Source organism: Ovis canadensis, chromosome 2 (genome assembly GCF_042477335.2).
Source record: "Ovis canadensis isolate MfBH-ARS-UI-01 breed Bighorn chromosome 2, ARS-UI_OviCan_v2, whole genome shotgun sequence".
NCBI classification, from domain to species: domain Eukaryota; kingdom Metazoa; phylum Chordata; class Mammalia; order Artiodactyla; family Bovidae; genus Ovis; species Ovis canadensis.
The window spans coordinates 50,807,589-50,825,194 of NC_091246.1; the positions used below are offsets into that span (position 1 = coordinate 50,807,589).

General features: G+C 44.7%; 1 protein-coding gene across 1 annotated transcript in view; it reads right to left on the reverse strand.

The window, feature by feature from the left end:
• Positions 1-9,063: 9,063 nt before the first annotated feature.
• The window catches only part of LOC138433448 (stimulated by retinoic acid gene 6 protein-like), a 41,417-nt gene continuing 32,874 nt past the window's right edge, over positions 9,064-17,606 (reverse strand). The window contains exons 11-18 of the mRNA XM_069576126.1: positions 17,001-17,076; positions 14,676-14,757; positions 14,247-14,295; positions 13,687-13,804; positions 12,507-12,626; positions 11,105-11,268; positions 10,257-10,403; positions 9,064-9,567 (exon numbers count right to left, since the gene is read on the reverse strand). Of these exons, the coding sequence (XP_069432227.1) occupies positions 9,419-9,567; positions 10,257-10,403; positions 11,105-11,268; positions 12,507-12,626; positions 13,687-13,804; positions 14,247-14,295; positions 14,676-14,757; positions 17,001-17,076 (905 nt within the window). The 3' untranslated portion in view covers positions 9,064-9,418. The remainder of the gene's footprint in view (positions 9,568-10,256; positions 10,404-11,104; positions 11,269-12,506; positions 12,627-13,686; positions 13,805-14,246; positions 14,296-14,675; positions 14,758-17,000; positions 17,077-17,606) is intronic.

Genomic DNA, 17,606 nt, shown 5'->3' on the forward strand with positions numbered 1-17,606 from the left:
AGGAATATTCCTCTATGAAAAGAATAAGGTGAACAGTTGTGGCACTCACTGGTGGGGAGTGGTAGCGGAGTGGAAATCAGAGACCCTCCGGGCAGGACACTCTCTGCTCTGTCCTCGGCATCTTACATTTACTCAAACAGTTTGGTAACAGAGAAGTGGGAGACGCGTTGACTGGACGTACGGGGGAAGGGGGTTGGCATCCAGGACAACTTCCCAGAGTAGGGGCTATTTACACCCATCTGTGAGAATAGGTAGGACCTGGAAGGAACAAGGACGGAGGGGTCCCTTGGGTGCCTGTTAAATGTTTCAACTGAAGGACTGAAACCTAGGACATTTTCAAAGGTGTGTGTGTTTCTAGTCACTCAGTCCTGTCTGACTCCTTGTGGCTCCATGGACTGTAGCCTGCCAGGATCCTCTGCCCACAGAACTTTCCAGGCAAGAATACCAGAGTGGGGTGCCATTTCCTATTTCAGGGGATCTTCCCGACCCAGGGATGGAACCCGCGTCTCTTGCATCTCCTGTGTTGGCGGGCAGATTCTTTAGCACTAGTGTTACCATATATCCTCTAAAGTCAGCTGATTATAGATGTGTTTGATTAAATAACCAGGAACAATAATCTCACCAACCTGACATGTGGGACCGTCACAAATTGTAATAATTCTTTTGTACATATTGTAAATATAAGATGCTAAGCTGGTTTAATATTTTCTTCCATTCCATGGGTTCTTTCACTTTCCTGATAGTGTCATCTAACGCACAAGTTTATCATATTTACTAAGTCTTAATAGATTGTCTTATAACTTATGTATTCTTTTTCTTTTTTTTTCGCTTGTGCTTTGGATGTTATATCTAAGAATCCTTTCAGTTTAGTTCAGTCTACTGTTGCTACTTTGCCAGGAGCCAGCATGGGGAATCCTGCGCGTGGCAAAGGTCATGAGGAAGAGGCCTGATAGGCAAAGGCGAGATCAGGCCTCGAGGAAACCCCCCTGGGCCTTCTCGAGCATCTACCCCAAAACCAGAATCTGTCTGTCTTATTATTTTATGACTTTAACCAACATTTCTGACATTAACAGGGGCTATCCCCAACCACATTTCTCTGGAAAAAGTTAACTTAGAGCTCCAGTTAACAGTCTCCTGCATATAAAAGGAGTGTCTCAGCTCAAACCCCTCTGATGGGTCTCTAAATTGCCTGACAGGTTTACCCGGATTTTTACAACTACGCATGTGATTATTTATAGCCCCCCAACTGTGAGAGGCAAGAAGCTTAAAAAAAAATCTTAAAGATACAGAGCCCTTTTTAAGAAGCTAAGAATTATATTGGTGGACAGTTTTCATTGTTGAGTTAATGACTGCCGCCAGGCCTCCATATCCTTTATCTTTTAGGCACCTGGAGGATATTAATCAATGTAATTGGGATGTAGAAAAGGAATATAGCAGTTTTGATGTCAGCAATACTAGACTTTTGAGTTAATGAATTTTCTCTTTGTTATAAATTACTGTACTCCTCTTTCTTTGTTATAGATTGTTGTGTCCTTGCTATGTAAGAATGTAACCTAATCAGTGCTTTCTGAGAGTGGCACCAGACTTTAGTAAGAACAACACTTTTAGGGAAAATAAGTTTTCTGGTTGACGGAACCTTATCAGAAAAGGGCCATAAAATACTAATAGGCCTCCTGGCCAGAAGATGACGTAAATCACCTAAGACCTGTGTATACAGCTAGGTATGCAGAGAGAAAGCCTGGTCTGGATAATGGTCAGGGCTGCTGACCCTGCATGACTTTGTATTATCCATTGATCTCTATGTACAAAAAAAGTATAAAAGCTTTCCTGGAAAATAAAGGACGAACCAGTTTCTTGGAAATCTGGCTTCCCCCTTGTCTTCTTTTCTTTCTTACTCTATTTTCTGGCTGATTCCCATCTGGAGCATAGAGGCTCATCGTGCCTACTTATTTGCCTGGGCTTCTAAGACCCACGCGAGAGGGAGCCCAAGGTGGGGCACCCTCCACTATTCAAGCAGGTGCCTGTGGCCTTAAGTAGACGGTGTAAGTCTCTTGTCTGAGGCTTTATTGGCTTTCTATGTAAACCAAGGAATACAGCCTCTTTCTCTCCTCTATTCTCTTAACTGCAAACTCTTTCCTTATCTCTCTCTAAATCTATATATCTCTCTTGCCACGCTGTCCCTGCTTCGAATTACCCTGGATCCACCGGGGCTGGACCCTGGCAAGTTGGCTGTTCTTCAAATGGGTGCTGATTGAGGAAGAATAATATATTAGTTCTAAGTAGAGTAATGATTCTTAATATTTGTTAAATGTTCAAAATAACTATTTTGGAAGAAAATATTTCTAACAGTTTTAAAAACTGGAATGATGATATGGTCTGAACATGAAAAAAATCTATGTCAAAAGGATAATGGTAACTATATATTAATATATCAAAAGCAATACCTAGTCCATAGTCAAAGAAGCCACCCACTATGTAGGAAATACTGTTTAATCTGGAGTTATATAGCATTTATGAAAAGTCAGAATAGCCAATCACCACCTTCCTAGTGTAACACATCAGATTGCCGCTAAGTCACTTCAGTCGTGTCCGACTCTGTGCAACCCCAGAGACAGCAGCCCACCAGGCTCCCCTGTCCCTGGGATTCTCCAGGCAAGAACACTGGAGTGGGTTGCCATTTCCTTCTCCAATGCATGAAAGTGAAAAGTGAAAGTGAAGTCACTCAGTCGTGTCCAACTCTGTGCGACCCCATGGACTGCAGCCTACCAGGCTCCTCCATCCAAGGAATTTTCCAGGCAAGAGTGCTGGAGTGGGGTGCCATTGCTTTCTCCGAACACATCAGATTAGCCCTCTGGTTTCTTGAGCCTTTTGATATTATTGCCTGGGAGAAGGAATTATTGCCTAAGTGGCTAATGATTACTGAAATTATAAACAAACAGTCCAGCTCCAAGTACTTGCTGTGGACTTTTGGAGAAAATGTAGACTCAGTTCAGTTCAGTTGCTCAGTCATGTCTGACTTTGTGACCTGATGGACTGCAGCACACCAGGCTTCCCTGTACATCACCAGTTCCAGGAGCTTGCTCAAACTCATGTCCATTGAGTTGGTAATGCCACCCAACTGTCTCATCCTCTGTTGACCCCTTCTCTTCCTGCTTTCAATTTTTCCCAGCATCAGGGTCTTTTCAAATGAGTCAGTTCTTTGCATTATGTGGCCAAAGTATTGGAACTTCAGCTTCAGCATCTGTCTTTCTGATGAATATTCAGAATTGATTTCCTTTAGGATGGACTAGTTTGATCTCCTTGAAGTCCAAGGGGCTCCCAAGAGTCTTCTTCAACACCACACAGTTCAGAAGCATCAATTCTTCGGCACTCACCCTTCTTTATGGTCCAACTCTCACATCCATACATGACTACTGGAAAAAACCATAGCTTTGACTATACAGACCTTTGTCGATAAAGTAACATCTCTGCTTTTTAATATGCTATCTAGGTTGGTCATAACTTTTCTTCCAAGGAGCAAGCATCTTTTGATTTCATGGCTGCAGTCACCATCTGCAGTGATTTTGGAGTTCAAGAAAATAGTCTGTGACTGTTTCCATTGTTTCTGCATTTATTTTCCATGAATTGATGGGACTGGATGCCATCACTTCATTTTCTGAATGTTGAGTTTTAAGCCAGCTTTTTCACCCTCCTCTTTCACCTTCATCAAGAGGCTCTTTAGTTCCTCTTCACTTTCTGCCATAAGGATGGTGTCATCTGCATATCTGAAGTTATTGATACTTCTCCCAGCAATCTTGATTCCAGCTTATGCTTTATCCAGTCCGGCATTTCACATGAGGTACTCTGCATATAAATTAAATAAGCAGGGTGACAATATACAGCTTTGACATACTCCTTTCCCAATTTGAAACAGTCCATTGTTTCATGTCCGGTTCTAATTGTTGCTTCTTGACCTGCATATAGGTTTCTCAAGAGGCAGGTCGGGTGGGCTGGTATTCCCATCTCTTTAAGAATTTTCCACAGTTTGTTGTGATCTACACAATCAAAAGCTTTAGCATAGTCAATGAAGCAGAAGTAGATGTTCTTTGGGAATTCTCTTGCTTTTTCTATGATCCAACAGATGTTGGCAATTTGATTTCTGGTTCCTCTGCCTTTTCTAAATCCAGCGTGAACATCTGAAAGTTCACAGTTCGCATACTGTTGAAGCCTAGCTTGGAGAATTTTGAGCATTACTTTGGTAGCATGTGAGATGAGTGCAATTGTGCAGTAGTTTGAATATTCTTTGGCATTGCCTTTCTTTGGGATTGGAATGAACATCGACCTTTACCAGTCCTGTGGCCACTGTTGAGTTTTCCAAATTTATGGGCATACTGAATGCAGCCCTTTCACAGCATCATCTTTTAGGATTTGAAATAGCTCAGCTGGAATTCTATCACCTCTACCAGCTTTGTTCGTAGTGACGTTTCCTAAGGCTCACTTGACTTTGCATTCCAAGATGTCTGGCTCTAGGTGAGTGATCACACCATTGTGGTTATCTGGGTTGTGAAGATCTTTTTTGTACAGTTCTTCTGTGTATTCTTGCCACCTCTTCTTACTATCTTCTACTTCTGTTAGGTCCATACCATTTCTGTCCTTTATCGAGCCTATCTTTGCATGAAAAGTTCCGTTGGTGTCTCTAATTTTCTTTTAAGATCTCTAGTGTTTCTCATTCTATTGTTTTCCTCTATTTCTTTGCATTGATCACTTAGGGAGGCTTTCTTATCTCTCCTTGCTATTCTTTGGAACTCTGCATTCAGATGGGTTATCTTTTCTCCTTTGCCTTTTTCTTCTCTTCTTTTCTCAGCTATTTGTAAGGCCTCCCCAGACAACCATTTTGCCTTTTTGTATTTCTTTTTCTTGAGTCCTCCAAGAATCCTTTACCAAATCCAAATCATGATATTTACCCCTTTAAGAACTTTATAGTTCTAGCTCTTAAATTTAGGTTTGCTCCATTTTGAATTAAGTTTTGTATATGATGTAAGGTAAGGATCCAAACTGATTCTTCCACATGTGGATATTTTATATTCCTCGCACCATTTGCTGAAAACAGTTTTCCACATTCCAGGTTCCCTTTGTTGAACTTCAACATCTGTTGACAATCATATGACCATAGATATACGGTTCATTTCTGGGTTCTCAGTCTATTTCACTGGTCTATATGTCTATCTTCAGGCCAGTGATGTGTTGTTTGATTACTACTGCTTTGTAGTAAAGCTAAAAATCAGGCAGTGTGTCTTCTAACTTTGTTCACTCCATCCAATATTGTTTTGGCTATTAGTTGCAACTCCAAATGAATTTTAGGATCAGCTTTTCAATTTCTGCAACAAAGACTTATTGCAACTTTATAAGGACTGCATTGGATATATAGAGTGCTGTATTTTATCATAATTCCTCTAATATATAAATATGGGATATCTTTTCATTTATTTATAATTTCTTTAGCCTTTATTTCCAGAAATATTTTGTGGTTTTCAGAGTATGAGTCTAGTGTATCTCCTGATTAAATATATTTTAAAGTATTTTAATATTTTTAATGCTCTTGCAAATAGAATAATTTTCCTCAGGCGGCTCATTTCTATAGACTTATAACAATTTTTCATTTGTATAGTTGTATTGAATGGCAGTTGATATATGAATGTTAATCTGTCTCCTGTAACATTGCTGAAATCATTTATTAGCTTTCCAGTTCCTTTTTGCTTCTATTTTTTATTGCTTCAGAATTTATACATATGAAATTATGATATCTACAAGTAGAAATGCTTTTACCTTAGTATAATCTTGAGGATTTTCACATCTGTTTTCATAAGAGATATTTGTCTGTGGTTCTCTTTGCTTCGGAAGTTTTAGTCTGCTTGTCTATCAACATTAAGCTGGCCTCACAGAATGAGACAGGAAACACTTCCTTCTCTTCCATTTTTTAGGGAGCATTTGAAAAGAATGTATTTTCATATTTGAAAATGTTTTGTAGAATTCAGTCATGAAGCCACCTGGTTTGGGGCTTGTCTTTGTTGCAATTTTGTGTTTGTTTTCTAAAGAATTCAATCTTTTGCTTGTTATAGGTCTATCAGCAGTTCCTACTCCTTGAGTCAACTTTGTGTCTTTGTAGGAATTTATCCATTTCATGTGGGTTATCCAATTTGTTGGAGTACAGATGTTCACAACATACTTTTATAATCATTTTTATTCCTGTAGAGTTAGTAGTAGTATTCAACTTTCATTTCTGTTTTCAATAATTTGGTCTACTCTCTTTTTTTTCTTAGTAATTCTAGCTTAAAAGTTTGTCAATTTTGTTGATCTCACAGAACCCGTTTTTGGGTGGGTTCACTTTCTCCATTGTTTTCCTGTTCTTTATTTTGTGTGTCTACGATCTTACATTTATTCATATTATTACCTTCTTGGTGTTCAGGTTTAGTTCACTCTTCATTTTCTAGCCCTCAAGGTGTAAAGTTAGGTTTTGGGATCTTTCTTCTTTTATGTAGACATTTACAACTATAAATTTTTCTGTGAGCATTGTTTTTTCTGCATGTCATAAGTTTTGGTATGTTCATGTTCATTTTCATTTGATTCAAGTCATTTTCAGTATCCCTTGTTTTCAGCTTTTACCTGCTGGGTGTTTCATGGTGTATTGTTTAATTTCCACACATTTGTTATTCTCCCCCAGTTTCCTCCTGTTGTTGATATCTAGTTTGATTCTGTTGTGGTCAGAAATGACAATTTTCATGATTTTAACTTTTAATAATTTACTAAGACAAAGGTTCATCTAGTTAAAGCTATGGTTTTTCCAGTAGTCATGTATGGATGTGAGAGTTGGACCATAAAGAAAGCTGAGTGTTGAAGAATTGATGCTTTTGAACTGTGGTGTTGGAGAAGACTCTTGAGAGTCCCTTGGACTGCAAGGAGATCCAATCAGTCCATCCTAAAGGAAATCAGTCCTGAATATTCATTGGAAGGACTGATGCTGAAGCTGAAACTCCAATACTTTGGCCACCTGATGCAAAGAACTGACTCATTTGAAAAGACCCTGATGCTGGGAAAGATTAAAGGCAGGAGGACAAGGGGATGACAGAGGATGAGATGGTTGAATGGCATCACCGACTCAATGGACATGAGTTTGAGTAAGCTCCAGGAGTTGGTGATGGACAGGGAGGCCTAGCGTGCTGTGGTCCATAGGGTCGCAAAGAGTCGGACACGCTTAGCCTTCTTTATGGTCCAACAACTCTCAGAAACATACACAATTACTGGAAAAACCATAGCTTTTACTATATGGACCTCTGTCGGCAAAGTGAGGTCTCTGCTTAATATGCTGTCCAGGTTTGTCATAGCTTTTCTTCCAAGGAGCAAGCCCTTGAGGAGCTCACAAACCATTCCAGGGAAGAGGCTGGGAGACAATTGTAGCAAGAGCTGCAGGAGAGGCCTGGGCCACATGCTGGCAAGACTCTGTCTTCTTAGGTGTCCTGGGTCCTAAGGTGACTGCACATAGCAAGTACTTGGTAAGCACCAGCTCGGTGCACATCAGGAGCACTGGCTTTGAGGGCAGCATGAACTCTGATTTAGGAAAAATGAGACTCATGCTAGTGGCAGAGCTGGGACCAAACCCCCCTGCTCCTGACCTTCTGTTTAGTGGCCACTTGACCATGATGCCAGGGTTGATTTCAGTATCGAATTCAGGGCTGCAAGATTCATTCTTCATGGCCTCACTACTTTAGTCAAGATCCTACAGTGTTACAGTACGGACTTGGTAATGGTGAATAAAACCTGAGGCCTCTTCCTTTGTGGAGCAGAGTATAATGAGAGGTAGGCAGACATTAACCATATCACCACAAAGTGTAACATCACCAACAATAATGACTGATATTTTTTTGAGTTTAGGATGTGTCCGGGACTAGCTTAGGAGTGTTTGTATATATAAACTCATTTTATCCTCAAAGTAATTTTTGGTGTTATAGGTATTACTCCCTTTTTATAAATAAAGAAAGCACAGAATGGTGAGGTAATTTAGTCAATGTCAATGTCACACAGCTAGAAAGTGGTGTGGAGATCCCAGTACTCTTGAGCTCCAGTTTTCTTAGTTTCAAAAAGCAAAATAACAAAACTTGGTTGCAGAGAGTAAGTTAAAAGAGATAAATCTGGCAGATACATTGAGCAACAGGACTGGGTTCACAGTACCTGCTCAATAATGATGATGAGTTTCAAAGGCTCTGGGACATGTGAGGTGGACAGGAAGTTCCCTCAGTCTGTGGGTGAATCCTCCTGGCACGTGCACAGGCTTCATAGAGTGACAGTCCCCAGGTTAGCAGACACTTTATGATTGGGCATGAAAAATCTGGGTAAGTACTCAGCCCTCTGCACAAAGAGAAATGTCCTGGCATCTGGGCTTTCTTGGATGGCCTAACCAGCACCCAACACCATGCCTGGCATACTGGCAGGCTCATCTTCTTCAAAGCTGCCCGGGGCTTTCTTGTTCCCACATCTTTGCTTTTGTTGTCCCCCAATTTAAATGACATGGGGCTTTTCTGATGGCTCAGTGGTAAAGAATCCACCTGCCAATGCAAGAGATGCAAGAGTTACAGGTTCGATCCCTGGGTCAGGAAGATCCCCTGGAGGAGGAAATGGCAACCCACTCCAGTATTTTTGTCCAGGAAATCTCAAGGGCAGAGGAGCCTGGCAGGCTACAGTCCATGGGGTAGCAAAGAGTCAGACACAACTGAATGATTAAACAACGACAACAGACTTAAATGCAGATCTCATCTCTGTGTCTTCAGACATGTGACTTTCTCAGGGGATCCCCTGTATGTCAAAGAGAATCTACACATCTTATCTGTGACCAGGGCACACGTCAGTTCTGATCTGTTCCCCACCCCAGTGGCCGTGGGAGAGAGCTCAGTGTGTACCTTCTCACCCACCAGATTGTAAGCTAGGGTCCTGGGCTCTTTGTCTCCCACCACCATACAATCTAGAAAGGAGGAAACAAGGACCCTAGGATTAAGGCCATACTTTGTTCCAGAGAAGAATTGCATCAAACAGTTAAACTCTCCTGATATAGACTTTTATACCACCTTTGTCAGTGACATGAAGTTCTCCCCAGTGTGTCTCAACATAGAACTCCCCAAGGCTGCCTTCTAACCAGGGATAGTGGACATCATTATTGGGTAAAGTTTGTTCAACAGAAACTCTCTTTTGTTCTTGATCTTTTTCCCAAGGGAGCGAATTAGACCTGAGACATCACTGTCCAGCCCAAGTGCCACCCCAAGAATGGCCAGTCTGCAGTGGACAGTGGCCGTACAGCCTATTCCATTGCAGGGAACAGCTGCTGAGTAGCCTAGGCCTTCTCAGGGGCAGTCATCCTGGAACAACCTTGCAGCAGTGTGGGAGGTCAGTGTCAGCTCTCCGAGCACGTCAACAGAATCTGGGTAAACTCCTGGGAGCCAAGACCTGGCCTGGATTTTCTGAGTCTGACCAGTTCAGGGTTGTTGATCAGGGTCTGCAGCAGGAGCCACCTTGTCCTGGACCTTGCTGAGAGGCGGGGACCTAGAACAGAATCAGAGCCAGTAGACTGGGAGGAGAGGGCAGTTTGTTTCTGTCCTGCTCAGAGGCCACAGGGAAAGCTGCCCAGAAGGAGTGAGGTGTGGAGGAAGGAGCTGGACCAGGATTCCTGGGGACATGAGGGCGGCTGGAGGGATGAGAGTTTGTTCCACAGATCTGGGTATCTGCAGTGTTGGGATCAGCAATGAAAATGTCCAGATGAGTGCTGAGTGTCCACAGGCAGAACACGGCTAACTGGAGGGCTTCCCAGGGGAAGGCAGAGCAGAATGATACAGGAGGCAGCCAAGAGACAGCTTGTGGAATGGGGTAGTTCAAGCAAAATTGCACAGCATCTTGGAGGGCATCTAGCTTGCAGCGTGACTTATGGAGGAGTCTCAGACAATGGCTGAGCCATTGTCTCAGACAATGGCTCATTGAAGGACTCAGGTAGCAGTGTTCATTTCCAGAAACAATGGAGAAGCTGAATTAGCAGGGACAAGGCCTTGGGGACCCACAGCAAGACTGACTGGGGTGAAGACTCCTGATCTCCTGAGTAGAAGGGCTCCCAGGGCACAGAAAGTGGAGGAAGAGGGGCAGAGAAGGAGGAACATGGGACATCTCAGGGATCCAGGGAAGACTGAAGGCACTTGTTTCCTGCTGTACAACCCCAGCATTGATTCAAACAGGAGACTTACCTGCTGACTGATTTAGGTACCAATATTTGATGGTCTGCTGTAGCCTCCTCTCCCTGTGGCCAGTGATCAGGATATGACAAAAGCTGACGAGCACGGGGTTGGTGTGATAATGATCTACGTAGAGCATGCCAATCCATGCACTGAACCCTGAAATCCAGAAGGGAAGTCAGACTACGCAATATACATCCCTGGATGACTAGGTTTTGCTTCTTATTACATAACTACAGCAACACTTTGTTCCCAAATGGTGTCTGTGTCTTTGCTGTGAATCTAGAAAATGAGGTATAAAGAGCTGGAAAGGTTTTTAGAGATCATACCCTAATCTGTTCATTTTATGGGAATTTGAAGTTCACAATGATGGGAGCCTGTGTGGCTTATATGGAGAAGCCCGCTGCCCTTGCATGAATCAATGAGTGAATGAAAAGACACAGTCCAGAAATAGGACAAAAACTGTTTTTCTCCACAAAAAAATGGTTTGATTTTGGAGCAAAATGAACAGACCATTTTTTAAACTAAGTAAGCTCGCAACTAACACCACAAGTAATTCTGAGATATGTTTTCTCAAAAATTTCAGAGCCGTGCATTCACAAATTACCTTGTAACTGTTTAGATAGAATTCCACTATCCCTTACTGTTCTTCATTATACCTCAAAGATCTGTTAAATATGCAATCTGACCATTGGGCTGAAAAGTTTTGTTTTTTTTTTCTATTCAGCATTATAGCCCCCATGGGAAAATAAGATCTGAGTACAAGAGAAGAGTATGAACCGTGGGCCTCTGGTACCTGACTTGCAGGCAGCTTCTGCAAAGGTGCGAGGGCAGCGCTCCCCAGATGCACGGCTACGTACCCATGTCTGCTCTCTCATAGCCACTCTGTAGGATGGTCCTGTCGATGCGGGCGATCAGCCACGTGCCCAGGACGCAGCTGATGAAAAGCCTGGAGAGGCAGGCGCCCAGGCCCAGCAGCACGTTGTAGAAGAACAGAAAGTAGTTGAAGTTGTGGAAGGCTCTCCTGCGAGGGGGAGCAGGCAGAGGGGAAGCACCCTTCCGTATGAGAAGGCGGCTAGGCAGGTGGGCTCAGGGGCCTCCCAGACCTGTGGTCACATCCTACCTCTCCCACCTCCTAGCTGTGCGACCTCGTGCCATTAGTGGAAGCTGACTGTCCCCACTTCACAGCTGATGTGAAGACCAGCTCAGAAACAGTGGAGAGGACGTTGAGCACCAGGCAGGCTGAATGTGAGTGGGGGCTGTAAACCCCACGTGCCTACTGCTGGGTTCACGGTTACAGCAGAGGGTGTGCCTTTCCCACTATCTGTTGCAACAGCGACCTGTCCCCAGCTAGAACTGCTCCAAGTCCTCCAGATAAAAATTTTCAAGTTAATCACATGGTTCCTGTTGCCTATGGGATGAAGCCCAAATACTGCATATGAATTTTGAGGTCCTGTCTGAGAGGGACTTTTCTGGTATTGCCACTTTGTGCTCGCTTCCTGTCCCTCACCATCTAAGGCCACTGCATGGCCACCATACTGGATTTTCACTCTTCTCCTAACACATCCTGCCCTTTCATGGCTTCCTGCCTGCATCCACACAGTGGGGGCTGCAGCCACACCATCTGCTCATCTCTGCCTGTAGCAATCCTACCATCCTACCTACTTTAGCTCAAACATCCCACCTGCAGCTGAAAGAACACCCCTGCCTCTCCTCCACTCCCTTCCTCTCCTCCACTCCCTTCCTCTCCTCTTTGCTTTCTCTTGTAATGCTTTCATGCCCTCTAGACTCTACTGTCCCTAAATATCTGTGTCTGTCAACTCCAGTAGACCATGAGCAGATCACAGGCAGATTGTGGGGAGTATTTCATTATCCTCAGTGCCCATGTTGCTTCCTCCATGATGAACAGCTTTGAATGAATGAACTAGAAAGGATTACCATGGGACAGGCACTACTGTTCTAAGTTCATATTTTAATACCTTTCATCCTTGGAACACCTCTCTGAGATATGCAAACTTATTTGTAAAGTGAGGAAGTAGAGGTTCATAGATGTTCAGTAAGGTCACATAGCTCATAAGGGGTGGAGCCAAGATTTGGCTCCAGGCAGTCTGTTTCCTGGCAGTTTGGTCCCAGTTCTGAACCACTGCCCCTCGCCCTCTCAGAGTGTAGAGTGCACCCAGGAACCTGCCAAGGGTGAAGAGAAAGGAGCGAGACTGCTGAGGCCAGAGCCCTGCGATGCCCCACTACTTTCTCTGCTCTCACCTGTTGTTGAGAGCCAGGGGCTTCTGCTTGTCATCTGTCCCCATCTTTGGTTGCAGGAAGAAGCTGGTGGCGATCCATACCTGCAGGACCATGAGACCCAGGACGATGGATACGGTGAGGCTAAAACACAAGGCGAGACCATGCTGAGGTGGCCTTGTCCACTCTTCCCAAACTCTTTTGGAATGCCCAGTGATAGAGAGGAAAGAGATGTTGACTGCCCACCAGACCAACAGTAGCTTGAGCTCTGTCCTTTATGCCTACAGAGAATTTTGTCCACTGTGCAGATGAGAAAGATGAGGCTTACAAAGGGGAGATGACTTTCTCAAAGCTGCATCATCAGGCCTTCTGGCTCCAGACCAGAACTCCAGGATTAAATCAGGTCCTTTTGTTGAGGGGTAGCAGCTGGGCTGAGTGGTTTAGCAGCATAGGAATCAAAGAAAGGAATGGGATTTTTCAGAAGAGCTCATGAAGGCCATGGAAGAGTGGACAGGGCAGGCTCTGCCCCAGATTCGTAGGAGGCTCTAGGTCAGCCTGGAACCAAGGAGTTCAGAGCAGCAAGGCCCCCAGAGGGCACACACCCTGTGTTTGCATCTCTCCCCAGCACCAGCATGGGGTGATGGTTGAACAAGATTTTGGTTTCAGATTGCCCAGCTCCCCATCCTGCCTCCTCCCCTCCTGGAACAAATTGTTCAGCCTCTCTGTGCCTCTGTTCCTCATCTGAAAAAAGGGAGCTAATGTAAGTCCCAACCTCAAAAGGTCCTCAAGAAAAAAGTTGCAAAGTGAATTTTCAGTAATGTCAGCATTTGCTTACTTTTCATATGGGTAAACTGAGGCTTGGAGAGGCAGTTTACAAGTCACACAGTTGATCTAAAGCCTTAACTCAGATTCCGTCTCTCTTTCCACTATACTGTCCTTTCTCTCACTTTACCTGCCTGAACCTCAGTCTTCCCAGCAATACAATGGACACACATATACCTCCCACAGACACAATTCTGAGGACCCAGCTGAACAGTACAAGTGGAAACATTTTATAAACTGTGAGTCTCCCATCACAGTGACAGCATGGGTCCAGGGCCTGGTGAGAGCCCAGCAGGGAAGGGGCATTTTGAACAGCAGCTTGGAAGGCCCAGGAGGAGCTCCCAGGCCCTGGGCAATGTCAGGAAGCCCACCCAGCACTTACATCCCGATGCCTAGTCCTCGGAGCATCTCTAGCGCCTGGTGGTGGAGGACGGGAAGCACCAGGCTGTACGTGATCGCCAGGCCACACAGGCTCTGCATCACATGAATGATGAGGTATCCTGTGGGCCAAGGGAGCCGGTGGTCACTAAAGGCCCTTCAGCATCCAGTCACACAAGCCCCTCCCTCCAGCCCTCCCCACCACTCTTGCTTATGCTGTTTCTTCTGCCTGGCATGACCACCAACCTTCTGCTCACCCTGCCAGGTCAGTTCAAACGTCAAATCCATTAGAAAGGCTTGGCTCCCTGCCCTAGGTGTGGAGAGTCACTTCCTCCCCTGGGTCAGCACCACCCTTAGCATACACGCCCCGTGGGCACAGGACAGCTGGTAATGATGACCGATATGAATGTGTGCTTCTCACTCCTTGCTGACCTTCCTGTAGGTCCCTTGAGGAAGAGCTGGGGCTGCTTCTGCCCCGTGTCCCTCCTCCCTGCCCACAGCCGGGACTCTGCAGGTGCCCAGGGAATGTGTGTCAAATTGAATGGGTCATGTAATGGCACTTACCCCACAGAATATAGGCTATCTGCCAGCCAGAGTACCTTGCAATGGCCACCTGAGATTTAGATAGAAAAAAAGGTCTGAGAGGAGAGACACCTTGATGACCTCTAACACATCTGTCCAGCATCCCTATCTCATTTGAGGGTCACCCACCAAGCTACCAAGGCAGGTGTCATGAATGTCCTCATTTTACAGATGAAGCCAGATGGGGACAGTGGCGGTCCCAAGTCACCCAGCAGCAGAACATACTAAAATTGAGGGCTCTGGACCCCCCCACCCCCCCACCCCACCCCCAAGCCCAGGGCTCTTCCTTCCCACCCCCCACCCCCCCGCCCCCAAGCCCAGGGCTCTTCCTTCCCCAGCACGCCAACCCTGTCTGAGGTGCAGGACAGCAGGCTCTGGCCTGGGAGCAGAGAGAGACTGCTGTGGACTTACCACACTCTCAGATGAGGAAGGATTATGAAACTTCAGAGGAAGAAAGTGTTTATCCCCTGCCCACAACCTCTTGATGTGCTTTCTAGAGAGAGAGAGGGAGATCAGTAATGCTCATGACCCGGGCTCCTCCACTTAGAGCTCAACAGATGTGAATAGAAAGGCCTGTGGAGGGAGCTGGCAGGCAGCTCAGCTCCCCCGTATTGACCACAGCTCTTGAGATGGTTCTAATCAGTCTTTAAATCTTTTTAAAATACTTTTTAAAAGTTGAGGTACAGTTGACATATTAACATGACATCATTTCAGGTGTACAATATAATTGATAATTGTATATATTGTGAAATGATGATAATGTCTTGTTAACATCTGTCACTGCACACAGTTACAAAAAATTTTTCCTTGTGATGAGAACTTTTAATCTACTCTCTCAGCAACTTTCAAATATTCACTATTTTAAAACTATAGTCAATGGTTCAAGGCAGGGCTTGGATGGAGAGCTGGGGCCTCTTTGTGCCAGGAGAGTCTTCACTTGGATGCCATCTGCAAGAGACTCCTTTGGGCAGCCAGATGGGGAGGATGAAAAGACAGGATGCTCTGGAGGGGTGAGAATTGGCCCTGGGCTTCCAGTGAGTGAGTGAGTGACTGTGAATTAGAGACTGAGACAGACAGTGAGAGAGAGGCAGAGAAATGGAGAGAAAGAAAAGCAATAGATACCTAAATTCAACTTCTATCGGCATGCAAATGCTGACTCCATACTTAAGGCCATCCCCTCCTCCTGCACTGCTGTTCTTGAGACTGATGCACCTGGTCCCCTTGACCCAACCTCCTGTGGGGTCCCCTTGAGCCAGATTCACCTGCTGGGAACCCACTGTGGTTAGTTCCAGAGAGCAGGGCCAGTCTGACACCCAGCAGAGACACAAAGTGTACAAGAAATGATAAGGTTAGAAGAGGCCAGAAGACATGGTCATATGCTAACAGACTGGCTAAAGAACTGCGATGCTGGAGAAGACTTCTGAGAGTCCCTTGGACAGCAAAGAGATCAAACCAGTCAATCCTAAAGGAAATCAACCCTGACTATTCATTGGAAGAACTGATGCTGAAGTTGAAGCCACCTGTAAAGAGCTGACTCATTGGAAAAGACCCTGATACTGGGAAAGATTGAGGAAAGGAGGAGAAGGGGCCAACAGAGGATGAGATGGTTGGATAGCATCATCGACTCAATGGACGTAAATTTGAGCAAACTCCGGGAGATGGTAATGGTCAGGGAAGCCTGGCGAGCCGCAGTCCTTGGAGTTGCAAAGGACTTAGCAACTGAATAACAACAACAAAGTTATTTTGTTGAGTCTTGCCTGCCAAAAAAGTTGGCTTAAAGCTCAACATTCAGAAAACGAAGATCATGGCATCTGGCCCCATCACTTCATGGGAAATAGATGGGGAAACAGTGGAAACAGTGTCAGACTTTATTTTGGGGGGGCTCCAAAATCACTGCAGATGGTGACTGCAGCCATGAAATTAAAAGACGCTTACTCCTTGGAAGAAAAGTTATGACCAACCTAGATAGCATATTCAAAAGCAGAGACATGACTTTGCTGACTATGGTCCGTCTAGTCAAGGCTATGGTTTTTCCTGTGGTCATGAATGGACTGTGAAGAAGGCTGAGTGCTGAAGAATTGATGCTTTTGAACTGTGGTGTTGGAGAAGACTCTTGAGAGTTCCTTGGACTGCAAGGAGATCCAACCAGTCCATTCTGAAGGAGATCAGCCCTGGGATTTCTTTGGAAGGACTGATGCTAAAGCTGAAACTCTAGTACTTTGGCCACCTGATGTGAAGAGTTGACTCGTTGGAAAAGACTCTGATGCTGGGAGGGCTTGGGGGCAGGAGGAGAAGGGGACAACAGAGGATGAGATGGCTGGATGGCATCACTGACTCAATGGACATGAGTTTGAGTGAACTCCGGGAGTTGGTGATGGACAGGGAGGCCTGGCGTGCTGCGATTCATGGGGTTGCAAAAAGTTGGACATGACTGAGCGACTGAACTGAACTGAACTGCCTGCTCAGCAGTGAACATGGCGATGAAAGTACTGCTTAGGGTTTTGCTGAAGACGAAAAGGAAACTCTAATCACAATGTCAAATGGATAGTGGAAGCTCAAATCAAGCTATTTTGTTTGTTTTTGTCTTTTACCAATAGGTGTGGTTGTCCCCAGACCCTGTATACACTGCTGTTCCCAACTTAGGAATGACTGGCACTGCTTGGGAATTCGGAGAAAAAAATCTGTCAGCCAATTTCCTGCCTGAAGATACGCAAATGCCTCCCAGAACCCCCTTACCTGTAACAAGCCAAGATGTGGAACAGGTAGCTCACACATGTGAGGGAGGCAGGCAAAATGGTCACCACCCAGACTTCTGAAATAGAAGAGGTGACACAAGCGGCCTCAGAAGATGAAACAGAAATAATTTTTTAAATGCAGAAAGTCACAACAGAAAGGTTGGGCAAAATGTATTTCCTTTAATATACCTCTTGGGCAAATAAAGTTCTGCTTATTTCTGTTTCATTTTAGCTATCTGCCCTCAATATCCCTTATTTCCTGTGTGTTTATAAACTTCTCCTTTGGTATTAATATTTTACATCTACAATGCATAATAGAAACAGAAAATTATAGAATGTATACATGGTAGGTAGCCTCCAGCCTTGTAAAACATCATTTATACTCGAACTTCTAATCACCACTTTTGGGGGAGGGGGTTATCCACCCCCAGTTCACAGCCACCACGTGCAACAGTAACTGGAATGAAGGTCTTGACTATTCCATTCATCCACCTTTTAGTAAGTTTTTAATATTTCGTATCCAACTTGCTTTCAGAATGACTCTGGGTGCTTGTGAGAGAGGGATGGAGGAAGACAGAAGTAAAAGCTTCTGTACAAGCGGATTCTC